General features: G+C 38.5%; 2 protein-coding genes and 1 long non-coding RNA gene across 3 annotated transcripts; all 3 read right to left on the bottom strand.

Annotated features, from left to right (window-relative positions):
- Positions 1-795: 795 nt before the first annotated feature.
- Positions 796-4,292, bottom strand: LOC119898329 (Schwann cell myelin protein-like). The gene is made up of 9 exons (XM_038712538.1): positions 4,165-4,292; positions 3,750-3,821; positions 3,254-3,649; positions 2,863-3,162; positions 2,456-2,555; positions 2,308-2,343; positions 2,155-2,187; positions 1,769-1,815; positions 796-1,544 (listed from the first exon to the last, which is right to left on the bottom strand). Exons 2-8 carry the CDS (start codon positions 3,793-3,795, stop codon positions 1,803-1,805), a joined length of 924 nt encoding a protein of 307 aa, XP_038568466.1. The 5' UTR covers positions 3,796-3,821; positions 4,165-4,292; the 3' UTR covers positions 796-1,544; positions 1,769-1,802.
- A 4,943-nt stretch (positions 4,293-9,235) lies between these two features.
- LOC119898347 lies at positions 9,236-10,673 on the bottom strand. The gene is made up of 3 exons (XR_005443530.1): positions 10,620-10,673; positions 10,171-10,219; positions 9,236-9,791 (listed from the first exon to the last, which is right to left on the bottom strand). It is a non-coding gene; the product is annotated as an uncharacterized LOC119898347 (long non-coding RNA).
- Positions 10,674-12,777: 2,104 nt separating this feature from the next.
- Positions 12,778-14,316, bottom strand: LOC119898286 (Schwann cell myelin protein-like). The gene is made up of 5 exons (XM_038712473.1): positions 14,247-14,316; positions 13,733-14,128; positions 13,342-13,641; positions 12,978-13,077; positions 12,778-12,829 (listed from the first exon to the last, which is right to left on the bottom strand). Exons 1-5 carry the CDS (start codon positions 14,290-14,292, stop codon positions 12,778-12,780), a joined length of 894 nt encoding a protein of 297 aa, XP_038568401.1. The 5' UTR covers positions 14,293-14,316.
- Between the last annotated feature and the right edge of the window lie 1,483 nt (positions 14,317-15,799).

Raw genomic sequence — 15,799 nt, forward strand, 5'->3', positions numbered from 1 at the left:
TAGTCCGCTGAAGTAATCTTATTGTTTTTACTGCGGCTACCTGAATAATTGTTTTTACTCTGTCTGGTACTTGGTTGTTAGTCTTGAGTGATGTTGGGTTATGAACATTTAGCCAAGCAATAAGAAGTATGTAGGCCTATTTGATACATGCACCACTGCTACTATACAAATGTAAACTTCCATCGTTGTCTGATTGAGCTTGTGAAAGCTTCTTTTATTCTTAAACCTAGCCTATTTGTACTGTGCACTATAAGCAGTGGGCTATGTATGCTATTTGGGCTGAGAGAGAGTGACAGAGAGAGAGAGAGTGTACGTGTCGGTAAGTGCTACTGCGTGTGTATTGATAACAGATAGTTTGATTTGAAGTATGATTCAGTTTTGTGTAAAATTATACACTGCACTGTAATAGGACAAAACATTACATAATTGCCCTCCAAGAAGGACATCCCCTCTCACTTGGCTTCCCCAAAAATCTACCCTACCCCACGCCACTGCTAACTGATAATGAGAGTGGCCAGTTTCTACAAAAAATCCATGTCAGGTTTCTCAGACATGTGTGGTGTAGGAGCTCCAGATTTTGCTCCAGCTGAAAGTAGTTGAATAAAAATGTAAGTGCCTAAAATTTCAGATTGTTACATTTCATGAAGCTTGAGTATAGCCCTCACTCAAAAGTATACAAAATGTATAAGGTTTCAACATTTGCATCTGCATTTGGGGCCACACCTCAGTTCTCAGCTTCTGCACTCAGCTGCCCATGACAGGCAGTACCAATTGAGAAATGATGATAAAAAGAAATCAGGAGTACAAAGAAAAGTTTAATGTAGAAAGAAAAAAAAATACATTACTGATACATCTGTTCAGACAACAGGAAGTGGTGAATGTTTTCATGTTTAAATTAAATTCTCTTTGGTATAGAGATGGAGAAACAGTTTTATCATATTTGTCTTCAAATTGAGATTAAAACACTTTTAGATTTGGTGCTAAGCTTTGTAAAAGTTCAGGTTAAATTATTGATAGAAATCACACATTCAGACACCACACAGTGTACCCACTGGCTTAACTGAGAAAACCAAAGACACTGCCTCTAATATCACATGCCAGTAGATGGTGAATAAAGATAAAAATGAGTTTGACAGCTAAAAAGGTTATTTTCTCCTCATAAACTTTGTGTGGACAAAACAAACCAACGTGAACATGATGAAATGATTATTAGCCACTTCTACACTGACTTCTAAATCAGTTGTCAATACAAACTGTTGCTTTTCAGGGAATCAGGCTGCGAAAACATTCAAGCTTTTAACAGAAATTTCTGTCTTGTTTTTTTATGTTCTATTGTTTAAAGAAGCTATTAAAGTTATGTCATTTCTTTAAAGCTAATAGATGAATAACATGGAAGCAAGCTTGTCAAACTAATAGATTCAACCCTCCAGTAAATTATTTGCCTCTGAATTAATGTCATTTAAAAACAGTATTGTATTGACACTTTAAAGGCAGCACTTTGGCAAACAGGAATAAACAGCAGACTTGAAATTCCCTCTGATAATCTGAAAGAACAGGAAAAGAAGCATTTGAATCAATTAGATATATTTACGTAGTGTACACTAGTGTTGCTTTGTGTCTGGTGCAATTATGTGCGAACAAGTTTGGATTTTCTCTTACTTTCTCTCTTGTGGCCAAAAATCTATTAATGCAGCTTTAAATACATTTTTGAGGTAGTTGCAGTTTCACTGTGAGAACAAAACAACTAAAGAAAAATGTGTGGTCTTACATATTTCTTTCTAGTTTTTTTCCACTTTTCATCTTCAGACTCTGTTCCTGATTAGAACACAGAAAAAGGAGAACAGAAAATACCATCTTGTCATTTTAAATATAAATGTCAACATAGATCTTATCAGCAACAGCAATAAAAATAAACATGTCACTTCTGCAGAGTGAGAGTGATATCAGTGATGTACTGGGGTGTGAAAGTTTACTGTTGGAAAAGTACATAATTACTCACTAAACTATAATATCTATAAAGACAGAAAATGTAATCCTTCTCTATCCCTCTCTATTGTCAGACATTCCAGACATTTTTGAGGACAAAATGTATATAGTATGTATAACGTAGTATCTCATACTCCCCACCTTCCAAAAATTACCAGTTTTTCTCACCTGCGAGACATTCGGGAAAGCCGGTTCCACACACTACATGTGACCAATAAGTGCAAAAAAACAAACATGAATCACATTCTCATAAAACTGAAAGAATTCAAAATGCCTATCAGTCAGCACTATAAACTGAATTTGATCTATTTTTCTACTCGCCTGCCTTCTTGTTGTTGGAGCTCTGCAATGCGATTCCTTAAGCAGACAAAGAAAAAAAGTACTTTTATTGACAAGCGCAGGAAAAGGGTAAAGAAAACAGGAAATACATTCCCTCTTTGTCAAGGTTAACTGATCATTTTGAACTCACTTGTATTTTTTCACCATGAAAATGCAGAAGAGTGCAAAGATCACAGCGGTACCAATGCCCACTGCTGTGGGAATGATGATGTGGTTAAAGTTTTCTGTACCTGCAAACGGAGAGAATTTACATAATAGCCCTTCTGCCATCATCCCATTATTCTTCCATTATATTACATACATGACTTTGAAGTGGATGGACATCCTCTCAAAATTCTCTGCAGGTAATGTTAATACAAGACTATAAGATGATATTAAGACAAACCACACTGGAACTGATTTCAGTGTCATGCTTAATAAACAAATGGTGATTCCTCCCTTGATAGTCCCAGTATTAAGTAAAGACTTTGGCAAAAAATATAATTTTTACTGCAGTAACTAACAGAATAAATGACCAACAGAGAGAAAAGATCTCACGTTTTACATCAAGTGTCAGTGTTGAATAGGAAGTCTTTGGGCCGTAAAATTGTGATGTGCAGGTGACCTCTCTGTGGTCATCCTTCTCCTCAGGAATAAACGTCAGGATGGATAGTGTCTCCCAGTAGCCAACATAAATTTGTCTGTGGACTTCAATGACATCAGTGTCTGTGGTTGCCCTACTCCATGTGAGTTTAGGCACATTGGAGGGGCAGGTATGGATTACTGAACACATGACAGTGTAGGGACGATCTTGAATGGCTGTCTTTGGGTGAATCAGTGTAGGTTTTGGAGGTTCATCTACAAATGAAAAAGGCAGAGATAAAGTAAGAGGTAAATCGCTATAACAGAAAATCTGTGTTTATATGATCTTAAAAGGTTGGTGACATACTGAGCATTGTGAACTCAACACAATCTTCAACAAAGGAGAACTTGTCGATGGTGGATGTATCACCCGGTGTCCGTGCTAGTTCAATCCGGAAACAGAAAGGGCCATTGTCATGGTCTTTAATTTCAGTTATTTCTAAAGTGCAGTTGCTAGCACTCTTTTCCTCCAGCAACCTTGTGCGCCCCCTGAAGTTTTCCGAGATTTCTGTGGAATCTTCATGATAGATGCGTTGATCTCGCCCTTTTGAAGAATGCCAGATCTTTCTGAGTTTGGAGGCTGGCAGGTTCTCTTTAGGATGGGTGAATGAACAGGGTACCACAACACAGGATGAAACCAGGACCTCAAGATGTTTTACAACAGTGGCCTTCCATTCTTCACTAAACACAGGGCTGCTAATAGCTGAAATAGACAACGGGAAGTGACAGAAGAAAGACGTCACTTCTAAGTGGTGTCTTTGATTAATTAATTGGGATGTATTTAGATATGAGATTAGAATTACCTGCCAACAGCAGACAGAATATCATCATCTTTCTCTCCTTGTGCATACTTCTGAAGTTTTGCTGGTGTATTACTGTGGTGTGTTTAAATTAAATTAAATAAAAGAGGGGGTGAAATTACATGCAAGACCACATGCAAATTATAATATAATTGCAAAAGTAAAACAATTTGAAAGTGTATTTATATGACATTAATGTCATCAAGTACAATATATTTTAACAAACAAAAGTGAAAATATTCATTTTGTGAACTACCCACACTCTTTTTTCTTCCCTTTCTTTCTATTCAATGACATAAATTAAGACATTTAAGACAAGAAGTATTTAGATTGACAAACCGTCATGATTCAATGTTCTGATGTACTCAGCCACATATTAGATATTCTACTTTCAAGTATTTAGTTATCAGAATCTTACCTGATTTTGCCGCTGATCTCAGCTGTTTGTGCCTGCTATCCTGGAGTTCAGTTCAGTAAAACATTAACTTTAGGGGCAACAGAAGGCACTGCAGACAAAACTACAAAAGAGTTCCCCTTTTGTTTTTTTGCGTGGTGTGAAAGTGAGAGCAGCTATAGTTTAAGCAGTGGCAGAGTTCATGGTATTGAAAGTAGGGGGTGTTCTTTTCACCATGTTCATGAAAAAACAGTTAGACTTGACACCTCCTACCCCTTATTTTGTTGTTTGAGTGTCTTTGACACATAGGATTTAAAATGGACCACAGACTTGAGTTGAATTGCTGACTTTTAGATTTAATGCCATTTAAGGGCAGTGATTCTGACTCATTTCAGCTATAGGGGCGAGACTGGTGCCAGCTGTTTAAAAAGTGATATGGTTCAATTACAATTTGTGGAGGAGCCAAGTCAGGCAGGTCTTAAAGGTTTTCAGCAGGACACCGTCATTTTAAGTTTAAGAAATTTGGATTTGTAGCACTGTTGCATTGCATCAACAAACCAAATAACTGTTTAGAACAGAGGCGTGCCTCCCTGTGGAGATTTACACAGTTTGGAGGGAGAGTTACATAGATAAGACACAGATGCATGTGTAACTGAGGCAAGTGGTGAGGGGTTCAAATCCCCAAGCAGCTAATTCCCCACAAATAATAAAGTACAGAGACATGGGTTTTGACATGAAGGGTTATTTATGGAACATCATTATTAAAAATCAGGTTTTGGGCAGTTTTATTCACTACAACTGGACAAAAGTTCAAGCAATACTAAACCGGAGATGCTAAAGGATAAGCCAGACATGCAGGTGGTTACCTGAGCCACCAGGATTCCCTGACACCTGACAAATTTCACACATACAACAAAACCATACAATAAGGCCGAGGTAAATGCAGCTTTCACGCACACACCACCACATGCAGCAAAGGGGAGAGGGGCTTCCACAGTCTACCACCCTGTCCGTCTAGCAGAACACTAGAAAAAGAGGGAAAGGGGCCTGAGGGCTGAGGTAAATCATGCAGCCCCCCAAATAAAACTTGCAATAGCCTTAGCAAAGCTTAGCATTTGCATGCATTTGGCAAGAACATTTACAAGGCCCATTCATCTGTAGCTGGGTCTATATATAAAGTCACAGCACAAATAGCAAAAGTTGATCAGGCATGCAAAACAGCAGTGGTTATACAACCCTACAATGACAAGAATTTATATCAGTTAATAAATACACTACAAAACAAATAGCTGCTAAATACCTTACAGTTCATATTATTTACCTCAAACAATGCAGTACATAATAAACCCAGATCTGACTCCACTTCATGCACAGGATGTTTAAGGCAACAGCGTTGCCAGGCAATTTACAATCACACACACATACATATGTGTAAAATTGCGTAGCTGAACTTCTATGTAGAAACATTTTACCTCAGGGTATCAACTTCCAATGCCATCCCTGCAGGGAACTCTAGCATAAAAACAGGTCGTGCACTTTACAGGGTCTGACCGACAGGTGGCCTAAAATGCCTGCAATAAAAACAGTTAAAAAAAACCCAAAAGTTAAAACAAAGTAAGCTTTGATACATACCTTCCAGGAGACTAAAATGTTACCTAGCCACACTGGACCAAAATGCATCAAGAGTGATCTTCTTCCTTTTCTTCTTGTATTACTCTGGCAGTGTAGATGCTGCTAAGTACAGTACTGCCTTTCACAGGTCAATGTTTGAACTAAATTCTTACATATACAATCATGGGTCATGCAGAAACTGAAGAACTGCCTTGGAGATCAATTTATGCTTTTCAATTTGTCCAAACAAAGATGTAACAGATGTAGCAGAACTACTCTTACTGTTAATAAAGTTATGAATAATAATATTCTGAAATATTATTCATAAGCACTCATTTTGGGGCACCACCTGAATTTCCATCCTAAACCATTATGCAGTTCTTAGTTTTAAGTATTTGATAAAAGGAAAGGAAGTTATTGTCAATCGTTAAACATTTAGAATAGTTACCAGTTAAAACATTTCATAGGGATCATAGCAGTTGGGAAGAACATCTTAACTAAACCTTAGCAAATATATAAGAAGAAGATATACTTTATTTAAGGGGATGTTTTCACTCTGTTATGTAGACACAGGTCTCACATGCACAAACAAGACCCATAGTAACACACGGAGAGATGTCAGAGTGAGGGGGCTGCCACTCAATGTGGCGTCCTGAGCAGTTGGAGGTTCAGGGGCTTGCTCAAGGCCTCCTTCGGCATTGCCCAGGATGTGAACTGGCACCTCTCCAGCTACCAATCCATGCTACTCTGGTCCAAGCTGGATTTGAAGAGGCAACCCTCCGGTTCCCAGCCTAATCCTTACGGACTGAGCAACTGCCACCCCCAAAGGAAGTTATAAGAACATGGCATCAAATTACAAACAATAAAATACAGGGTAAGATAAATGAAACACAAGGAAAGGCATTAAAGGACAAAGACAAGTAATATTTCTTTTGTCCTCTGGGGGGACACTGGTTACATGACAGGACCTGAGAATCCTCTGACTATCTTCTTATAGTTAACTCAGTCCTTGGCTCAGGAGCTGGGAAAATTGACACATGATAATATTTCGGTAGCATATAATTTCTAAGAAAGTATATAAAAAGCACTTTAAATTAACTTTCTTTATGGTTCCTTCTTTTCAACATAGTTTCTAACAAGAACATGGTAAAAAAACTACTCAAATTGAAGTGGCATGCCACTAAGTAACCTAACAAAGATTATTTAATTCAAACAAGGTAATTAAGGCAAATTTACATGGAGTCCACATTTCTTTGTCCACAAAAAGGGAGTCTCCTCCCTCTGGTGTCTGGTTTTCCTTATCAGTTTCACAACTCAGTGTGAATAGGGAGGGGCAGCCTTTGTGTGTGTGTGATGCAATTAGAATCCCTTAGTTTATGGCCATTGAAGTCCTCACAGCCTGGTTCAGGTTGAGGTTACGTCTCTGGGCAAGGTTAATATTGTCATTTTAACAGTCATGCATAGAGTCTGTTATCTCAGCTTCACCGGAGGTGGTAGGTTTTATGGTCGAAACTTCCCCAACAGTGGAAATAAGAAGTGTTTTTGATGTGTTAGACCTTTCACGCCCACCTCTTTTGGGGAGTCAGCCTGTCTATTTGAGGGGTGATAATTCGCCCCCCTTCTCATAGGGAAAGACAAAGGAATTTGATGCTGGGCTCTTCCTTTTGGCATAAAATAATTAAACCAACACTGCCTGGTTCACTACACAGAAAAGACCAAACTCCATATCCTGCCAATCTAAGAGAATGCCTCTCTTTCTGACCTATACTTTCTACATTCTAGGAAAATATGCCTCATTATCTCCCATATTCACATGAGCCAGAAAACAGCTTTCCCACACTAAACAGAATAGAGAGAGAGAGAGAAGGTGTATTTTAACACCTAAACTGAAGTCCCTGTACTCAAGTTGCTTGTGTTATGGTGCGTTCCAGTTGACATGGGAAGTCGGAATTTCTGAGTACAAAGACCAAAATTTCAAAGGGAACGCCCCATTAAGTTGGAATCCCGACTTGCGAAGTCGGGAGAACCGCACTACCCCGACTTTGTGATCCAAGATGGCTGTCGGGGTATCAACAGTTAGTAAAAGCTGTGGTTTTCCGACTTGTTAACTGGAACGCCGTCAACTCGGGTGTGACATCATTCCCAGCTCTGACTTCCGAGGTAAATGGAACGCAGCATTATAGCTAATAGTCACTCTGGCGCAAGTTGTCTCAGTGCTTTCAGACAAACTAACATTTGACTAAGATGACACGGCACCCCAAATCATCACTGACTGTGGAAACTTCACACTGGACTTAAAGCGACTTAGATTCTGTGTCTCTCCACTCGTCCTCCAGACTCTGGGACCTTGGTTTCCAAAGGAAATTGGGTGGCGATGAATAAGTGGATAAGACACATGCCTTTGTGTCCTGTTGTGAGAGACATGGGTTCAATTCCCACTGAGACGCATACACCAACGTGTCCCTGAGCAAGACACTTCACCCCAAATTGCTCCAGAGGTGTGTGACCTCTGATACGTATTACAATTGTAAGTCACTTTTGAAAAAAAGTGTCAGCTAAATGAGTAAATGCAAAATTTATTTTTATTAAAAAGTTTATTATAATTTTGGACCACTGAGCAATAGTCCTGTGATTTTTCTCCTTAGCCCAGGTAAGACGCTTCTTCTGCTATCTCTGGTTCAGAAGTGGCCTGACCTGACACTAGGAATGCGACACTTGTAGTTCATTTACTGCACACATCTGTGCGTGGTGCATTTTGATGCACAGCCCTTGTGAAGCTCCCTCATGTTCTTGAATCTGCTTTCTTGACAGTCCTCTCAAAGCTGTGGTCATCCCTGTTGCTTGTACACCTTTTCCTACCATACTTTAACTTTCCATGAATATGCTTTGATACAGCACTCTGCAAACAGCCAGCCCTTTTAGCAATGACCTTCTGTGGCTTACCTTCCTTGTGGAGGGTGTCAATGAATGTCTTCTGGACAACTCATAACTTTTCCTTATGATTGTGGTTGTGTGTACTGAACCAGACTGAGAGATTAAAGGTTCTTCTCAGGTCGTTTGTGTTTTACATTCTTTATTCTTATTCTAATATTCTGAGATGTGGATTTTGAATTACCATAAGCTGTAATCATCAAGATTCAAACAAAAATGGCCTGAAATGTTACACTTTTTTTGTAATGAATCTAGAATTTATGAAAGTTTCATTTTTGAATTACGGTGTCTTGCTCAAGGACACTTTGGTGGATGTCTCAGACCATTACTTTATCATGAAACCTATAGTATAGCCCTCACTCAAAAGTATACAAAATAAAGAAGGTTTGAACACAATCCATCTGTGGAGGACAAAAGCATTACCAACTGAGCAATGATGACATAATCAAATCAGGCTGACTATAAATAAAACTTTAATGTGCAAAGAAAAAACTTACATCAGTGATACATCTGTTCAGACAACAAGAATTGGTGATTGTATGTAAATTAATATTTGATTTTCTTTGGTATTTTGATGGAGAAACTGTTTTAAGAAATATCTAAAACGCTTTTAGATTTGGTGCCAAGCTTTATAAAAGATGAGTTTAAATTATTAATCGAAATCACACATCCACACAGTGTTTCCACTGGTTCAAGTTAGAAAACCAACAAACTGCCTCTAATATCACATGCCAGTAGATGGTGAATAAAGAATAAGTTTTTTTTCTCCTCATAAACTTATGTGTTGACAAACCAAACCAAAGTGAACATGATGAAACAGTACAAATTGTTGCTTTTCAGGGATTAAGGCTGCAAAAACATTCAACAGAACGTTCTGTCTTGTTTTTTTATGTTCTATTGTTTTAAGAAGCTATTAAGCTTATGCCATTTCTTTAAAGCCAATATGTGAATAACATGGAAGCAAGCTTGTCAAACTAATAGATTCAACCCTCCAGTAAATTATTTGCCTCTGAATTAATGTCATTTAAAAACGGTATTGTATTGACACTTTAAAGGCAGCACTTTGGCAAACAGGAATAAACAGCAGACTTGAGATTCCCTCTGACAATCTGAAAGAACAGGAAAATCAATTAGATATATTTACGTAGTGTACATTAGTGTTGCTTTGTGTCTGCTAATATTGAGTTTGGATTTTCTGTGCCCCTTTGTGGCCAAAAATCTCTCATTTAATCTCGCTTTTATCCAAAGTGATTTACAATTGCTATACATGTCAGAGGTCGCACGCCTATGGAGCAGCTAGGGGTTAAGTGTCTTGCTCAGGGACACATGGTGGATGTCTAACAGTGGGAATTGAACCCAGGTCTCCCACACCAAAGGCAAGCATCTTATCTATGCGCGATCACCACCCCTCAGCTATAAATACATTTTTGAGGTAGTTGTAGTTTCACTGTGAGAACAAAACAACTAAAGAAAAATGTGTGGTCTTACATATTTCTTGGAAGTTTTTTTTTCCACTTCTCATCTTCAGACTCTGTTCCTGATTAGAACACAGAAAAAGGAGAACAGAAAATACCATCTTGTCATTTTATATATAAATATAAGCATAGATTGTTTCAGCAACACTAGTAAAATAACACTTCTGCAGAGATATGTGAAATGACTGTGAGATCAGTGATGCACTGGTCTGTGAAAGTTGGAACAGTACAGGACTACTCACTAAAATATAATATATGTAAAGACAGAAACCCTTCAAATGCCGCTCAACTTTAACAGAATGGCCCACAGTAATATTAGTTTTTGTTCTGTTTATTGCTATAAAAATATAATCCTTGACAATCTGTATGCCTATACTCTCAGAGATTCCAGACATTTTGGGGACAAAATGTATATCTGTAGTATCTCATGCTCCCCAACTCCAAAATTACCAGTTTCCTCACCTGCGAGACAGTCTGGAAAGCCGGTTCCACACACTAAATGTGACCAATAAAAAAAAAAAAGAAAAAAGATTATAAATACATGAATCACATTTTCATAAAACGGAAACAATTCAAAATGCCTATCTGCAGGGGTGTATTCGTAATCTGGCAGACTAGGCAAATGCTGGTCAACGACTTGCCCATACATCACAGACAGCGGTCCATTTGGTTCTAATTGGCCACAATAATCGACATTTGCTACAGGGGCTGCAGTAGCTATAACATCAGCTGCAGTACACGACATTGTGCTGCCATAGGTTATTTTGTCAGCATCGCTTTGGCTAAGCCAATGTTGCTGTGAGTGACCTTGGTCCATATGTAATATGATAAAATCATTAAAGGTTCAGTGTCTAAGTTTTAGTGGCATCTAGTGGTGAGAGTTGCAAATTGCAACCAACGGCTTACTCACTGCTCACCCCTCACATTGCAAGCGTGTAGGAGAAACTACGGGACACACTCGGTCGGCTCTTGTGGTAAATAATAAGTGTGGTCCTCCATTTGTCCAAATTCAATTTCTCTTCTTACTTCTAATAAAACAGACCACTACTACTACTTCTTCCGTTTTCATTCAATGTATTGACAAAACACGCTCTGTAGAGCAGTTTGTCCATTTGGGCTACTGTAGAAACAACATGGAAACTTCCATGTAAGGGCCTGCGGTGAATGTAGATAGAAATGGCTCATTCTGAGGTAATAAAAACGTAACGGTTCATTATGTAAGGTCTTTATACACCACAGAAAACATAGTTATGTATATTATATTGCATTTCTGTCAATAGATCCTCCTAAATATTACACGCTGAACCTTGAAGATTATTAGGCAAAGGGTTCCGTTGATAAAGATGTGACTGTGTAATAGGGCCTGTCATGTCATGCATTAATTGAATAAACAGCTATTTTCTCATTCCCAGTATGTTTTTATTAAAACTGTACAGCTTTGACAGGGAATTCCAACCATTCTGGACCTAATAATAATTTGAAATGATACTGTGACATCTAGCAGAGTTTTTTTCTTTGAAAATTACTTGAATATGAGTTGTGTACTCCATGGCCACCTCTGATCACCAGGGAGTCAGTAAATGAGTACACTGATCCACTTGCACTGGTATACTTCTGCCTGATTATGGTGGGACGATTTTTTGTCCCAGTCCAGCCCTGTCTTTCAGTGTAGCACAACAAACTTAATCTGGGCCGGTATTTATCAAGCTTCTCAAAGTGCCATTTTAGTCTTAAGGGCTGAGAATTCATGAAATTTACTCCTACTTTTAAACTTAAGAATAAAAGCAAGTTATCAAATTTCTCAAAGCTGAGAATCACTCTTACTCTCCCAGTTATTTAAGACAGCTCGAGAGGTGGTTAGGAGTTGCCAGTAGGGGCTTGTGATGGCACTGTGGAGACAGAGACATGCGGAGAGGAGAGGGAGAATAATGACGACGCGCAGTTAATAAGATGGGGTCGGACAGCCCAGGCATAAACTTTTTCAGCAAGTTGTTGAGGGACGTCATCTCGCCACTGACAGTAATGCGTTTTCTGTTAAATTGAAGGTTGTGATGACGCTTCGTTTATTTGCCATTAGGCTACAGCTCCCCACACTGTCACGCGTTTCATCGACTTCCCAACAACACCGCCCGTAATCCAACAGAAGCAAACACAGTTCATGCAAATAGCCGGCAATACAGGAGGCGCATTTGATGGCGCTCATCTAAAGATAAACTTTTTTTTTACGTTAATTTATTAACGTGTAGGCCCATGTCATAATGTATTATCTTGAAAATTCTTTATTGTTAAATGTGTGTTGAATATAAACTCCTCTTAGGAATTTCACCATTCAATGTGAATTTATCTGAGAATATTCTTAAATAAGGAAATCTATTCAGTGATTGGTCCTTGGCAACATCGACATCCAAAATCCTGTTTGCGGCACAGCAAAGTGTCGTAAATCAGCACCAAGACTGACACTTAAGATTTAGTCCTACACTTCACTCAAATTAGGACTATGATGCTTGATAACTAACTTTTAAGCACAGCTTTGAGCCAAGAATTTTTTTTACTCTTAAGTCAGTTCTTAGCAGTGTTTTTATGAGTAATTCTGAGAAGCTTGATAAATATGGGCACTGATCTATTTTTCTACTTGCCTGCCTTCTTGTTGTTGGAGCTCTGCAATGCGATTCCTTAAGCATAAAGAAAAAAAAACAACTTATTGATAAGCACAGAAAACACTTAAAAATAAGACCAGATAACACAAAAATACATTCACTCAATACAGTCACGGTTAATAACTGATCTTTTGTTTTCTGTTATGTTATGTATAGAACTCACTTGTATTTTTTCACCATGAAAATGCAGAAGAGTGCAAAGATCACAGCGGTACCAATCCCCACTGCTGTGGGAATGATGATGTGGTTAAAGGTTTCTGTACCTGCAAACGGACAGAATTTACATAAGAGCCATTCTTCCACTGTATTACATACATGACTTTATGGACATCCTGTCCATACAAAATTCTCTGCAGGTAATGTTAATACAAGACTACATGTTGTATTTTGAAAACTACACTGGAACTGATATCAGTGTCATGCACAATAAACCGATTTTCCTTACTTCCTCACTTGATACTCTACTACTACTAATAAAATATAAATTTTTACTGCAGTAATTAACAGAATAAAAGAAAAGATCTCACATTTTACATCAAGTGTCAGTGTTGAATAGGAAGTCTTTGGGCCGTAAAATTGTGATGTGCAGGTGACCTCTCTGTGGTCATCCTTCTCCTCAGGAATAAACGTCAGGATGGATAGTGTCTCCCAGTAGCCAACATAAATTTGTCTGTGGACCTCAATGACATCAGTGTCTGTGGTTGCCCTACTCCATGTGAGTTTAGGCACATTGGAGGGGCAGGTATGGATTACTGAACACATGACAGTGTAGGGACGATCTTGAATGGCTGTCTTTGGGTGAATCAGTGTAGGTTTTGGAGGTTCATCTACAAATGAAAAAGGCAAAGATAAAGTAAGAGGTAAATCGCTATAACAGAAAATCTGTGTTTATATGATCTTAAAAGGTTGGTGACATACTGAGCATTGTGAACTCAACACAATCTTCAACAAAGGAGAACTTGTCGATGGTGGATGTATCACCCGGTGTCCGTGCTAGTTCAATCCGGAAACAGAAAGGGCCATTGTCATGGTCTTTAATTTCAGTTATTTCTAAAGTGCAGTTGCTAGCACTCTTTTCCTCCAGCAACCTTGTGCGCCCCCTGAAGTTTTCCGAGATTTCTGTGGAATCTTCATGATAGATGCGTTGATCTCGCCCTTTTGAAGAATGCCAGATCTTTCTGAGTTTGGAGGCTGGCAGGTTCTCTTTAGGATGGGTGAATGAACAGGGTACCACAACACAGGATGAAACCAGGACCTCAAGTTGTTTTACAACAGTGGCCTTCCATTCTTCACTAAACACAGGGCTGCTAATAGCTGAAATAGACAACGGGAAGTGACAGAAGAAAGACGTCACTTCTAAGTGGTGTCTTTGATTTTTTAAGTGTATTTAGATATGTGATTGGAAGTTAAAGAGGTGATGTAACCATATTACCTGCCAAGAGCAGACAGAATATCATCATTTTTCTATCTTTGTGCATATTTCTGAGGTTTTTCCTGGTGTAATACTGTGGTGTTTAAACAAAATGAAATAAAAGTGGGAAAACAATTATATAGAATAATTAATATAATTGCACAGGTTAAACAACTTGAAAGTGTATTATATGACAAATTAATGTGAGATCATATACAATATATTTGATGACGTGAACAGCTCACTCTTTTCCCATCCTTTCATGCTATTCAATGACAGAGATTAAGACAAAACTAAATGAATGAATCTAGGTTGACAAACCGTTATGATACAGTTAGTGCTGGGCATTGATAAATTTTAATCGCAGTTTACCACTTGATTTTCTTGCGATTAATCACATTCCTATGCGCATAATTTATTATGAATTATAAAGTAGTGTATTGCTCACTTTTAATTTTACTGATATATACACAAATGCAATAACGTGGTTTCCAAACACTTTAAACAAATAATGTGCTTTTTACCAGCAGTATTCCCTTTACCCTTTACACAGTAGCAATAAATGTATTTCTTTTAAATCTCAAATTAAACATTAATGTAATCAAATCAAATATTAAACTAAAGCTATTTGCCACTGCCAGGGCATTACTTTTTATCTAGCTTGTTAAAGCAAGTTACAATTAGAGTCCAGTTTTCTTTTTTTCTGAATAGGTATCAGCAGAAACATTTTTCTTTTATCAGAGAGCAGCATAAACAGTCTAGGGCCTATGTTCAGTAGCAGGTTTCCCTGTTAGAGTGAGGTAAAGTGGTCAAGCAAGGTGCACCGACAAGCGGGTGCGTTCCCGTGAAACTGTCGCAATTGTGCTCGCCTCACCCACATGCCCATCCGCTGCCGAAATTGAATTGTCTTGAACTTTTTGTACACTACGCTCAGCACAAATAATTAAAAGAGAGACTGATCCTCACTGTTTGTTGAGTTTCCTGAATCTATTACAGTTTACTGAATAGTTATCAGTATATTAACAGGAGGGAATTCACATGGCAGAGCATCCCCACAAAACTAGATGAAGGCCTATCAGGTAAAGTTAAGTAGCCTATCATTTTAAATTAAGTTAAATAGGCTACAGCTGTGTAGCGCACAGAAGCCATTGCCATGGTTACTCTCCACAGAGCCCCTGCCGTTTACTCGTGGAGCGCTTGTCTCCCTTTCTGTTCACCTGAGGAAAGAGCAGCCCCGCGGGGCCAAGTGACTATGTTGGGATTTTAAGAACGTTGACATCTTCCCCAATACTAATCATCATGCAGTGTGCAGCTATCCACTTCGCTATGGCATTTAATTGTTGTCTTGTCTTGCTTTTGTTTATCTATTTCTTCCACACGCTGCATCCAAGTAGTCTGCTGAAGCCTCCCTCCACTGCTTGTTTGAGTGGGTGATTTGCAGGCTGACCAAGATCCCACCCCTTCTGTGACCCATGGTTTGACTGTACGTGTATTCAGAGCCAGTGACAAACGGACTTTGAAAATAATAATAAAAACCGCGTTAACGTGAAATAAAATAAGTTAAGCGTTAAGTA

Source organism: Micropterus salmoides, unplaced genomic scaffold (genome assembly GCF_014851395.1).
Source record: "Micropterus salmoides isolate LMB-PRFRI ecotype aquatic unplaced genomic scaffold, ASM1485139v1 Ms_hic_scaffold_11, whole genome shotgun sequence".
In the NCBI taxonomy this organism is placed as follows: Eukaryota; Metazoa; Chordata; class Actinopteri; order Centrarchiformes; family Centrarchidae; genus Micropterus; species Micropterus salmoides.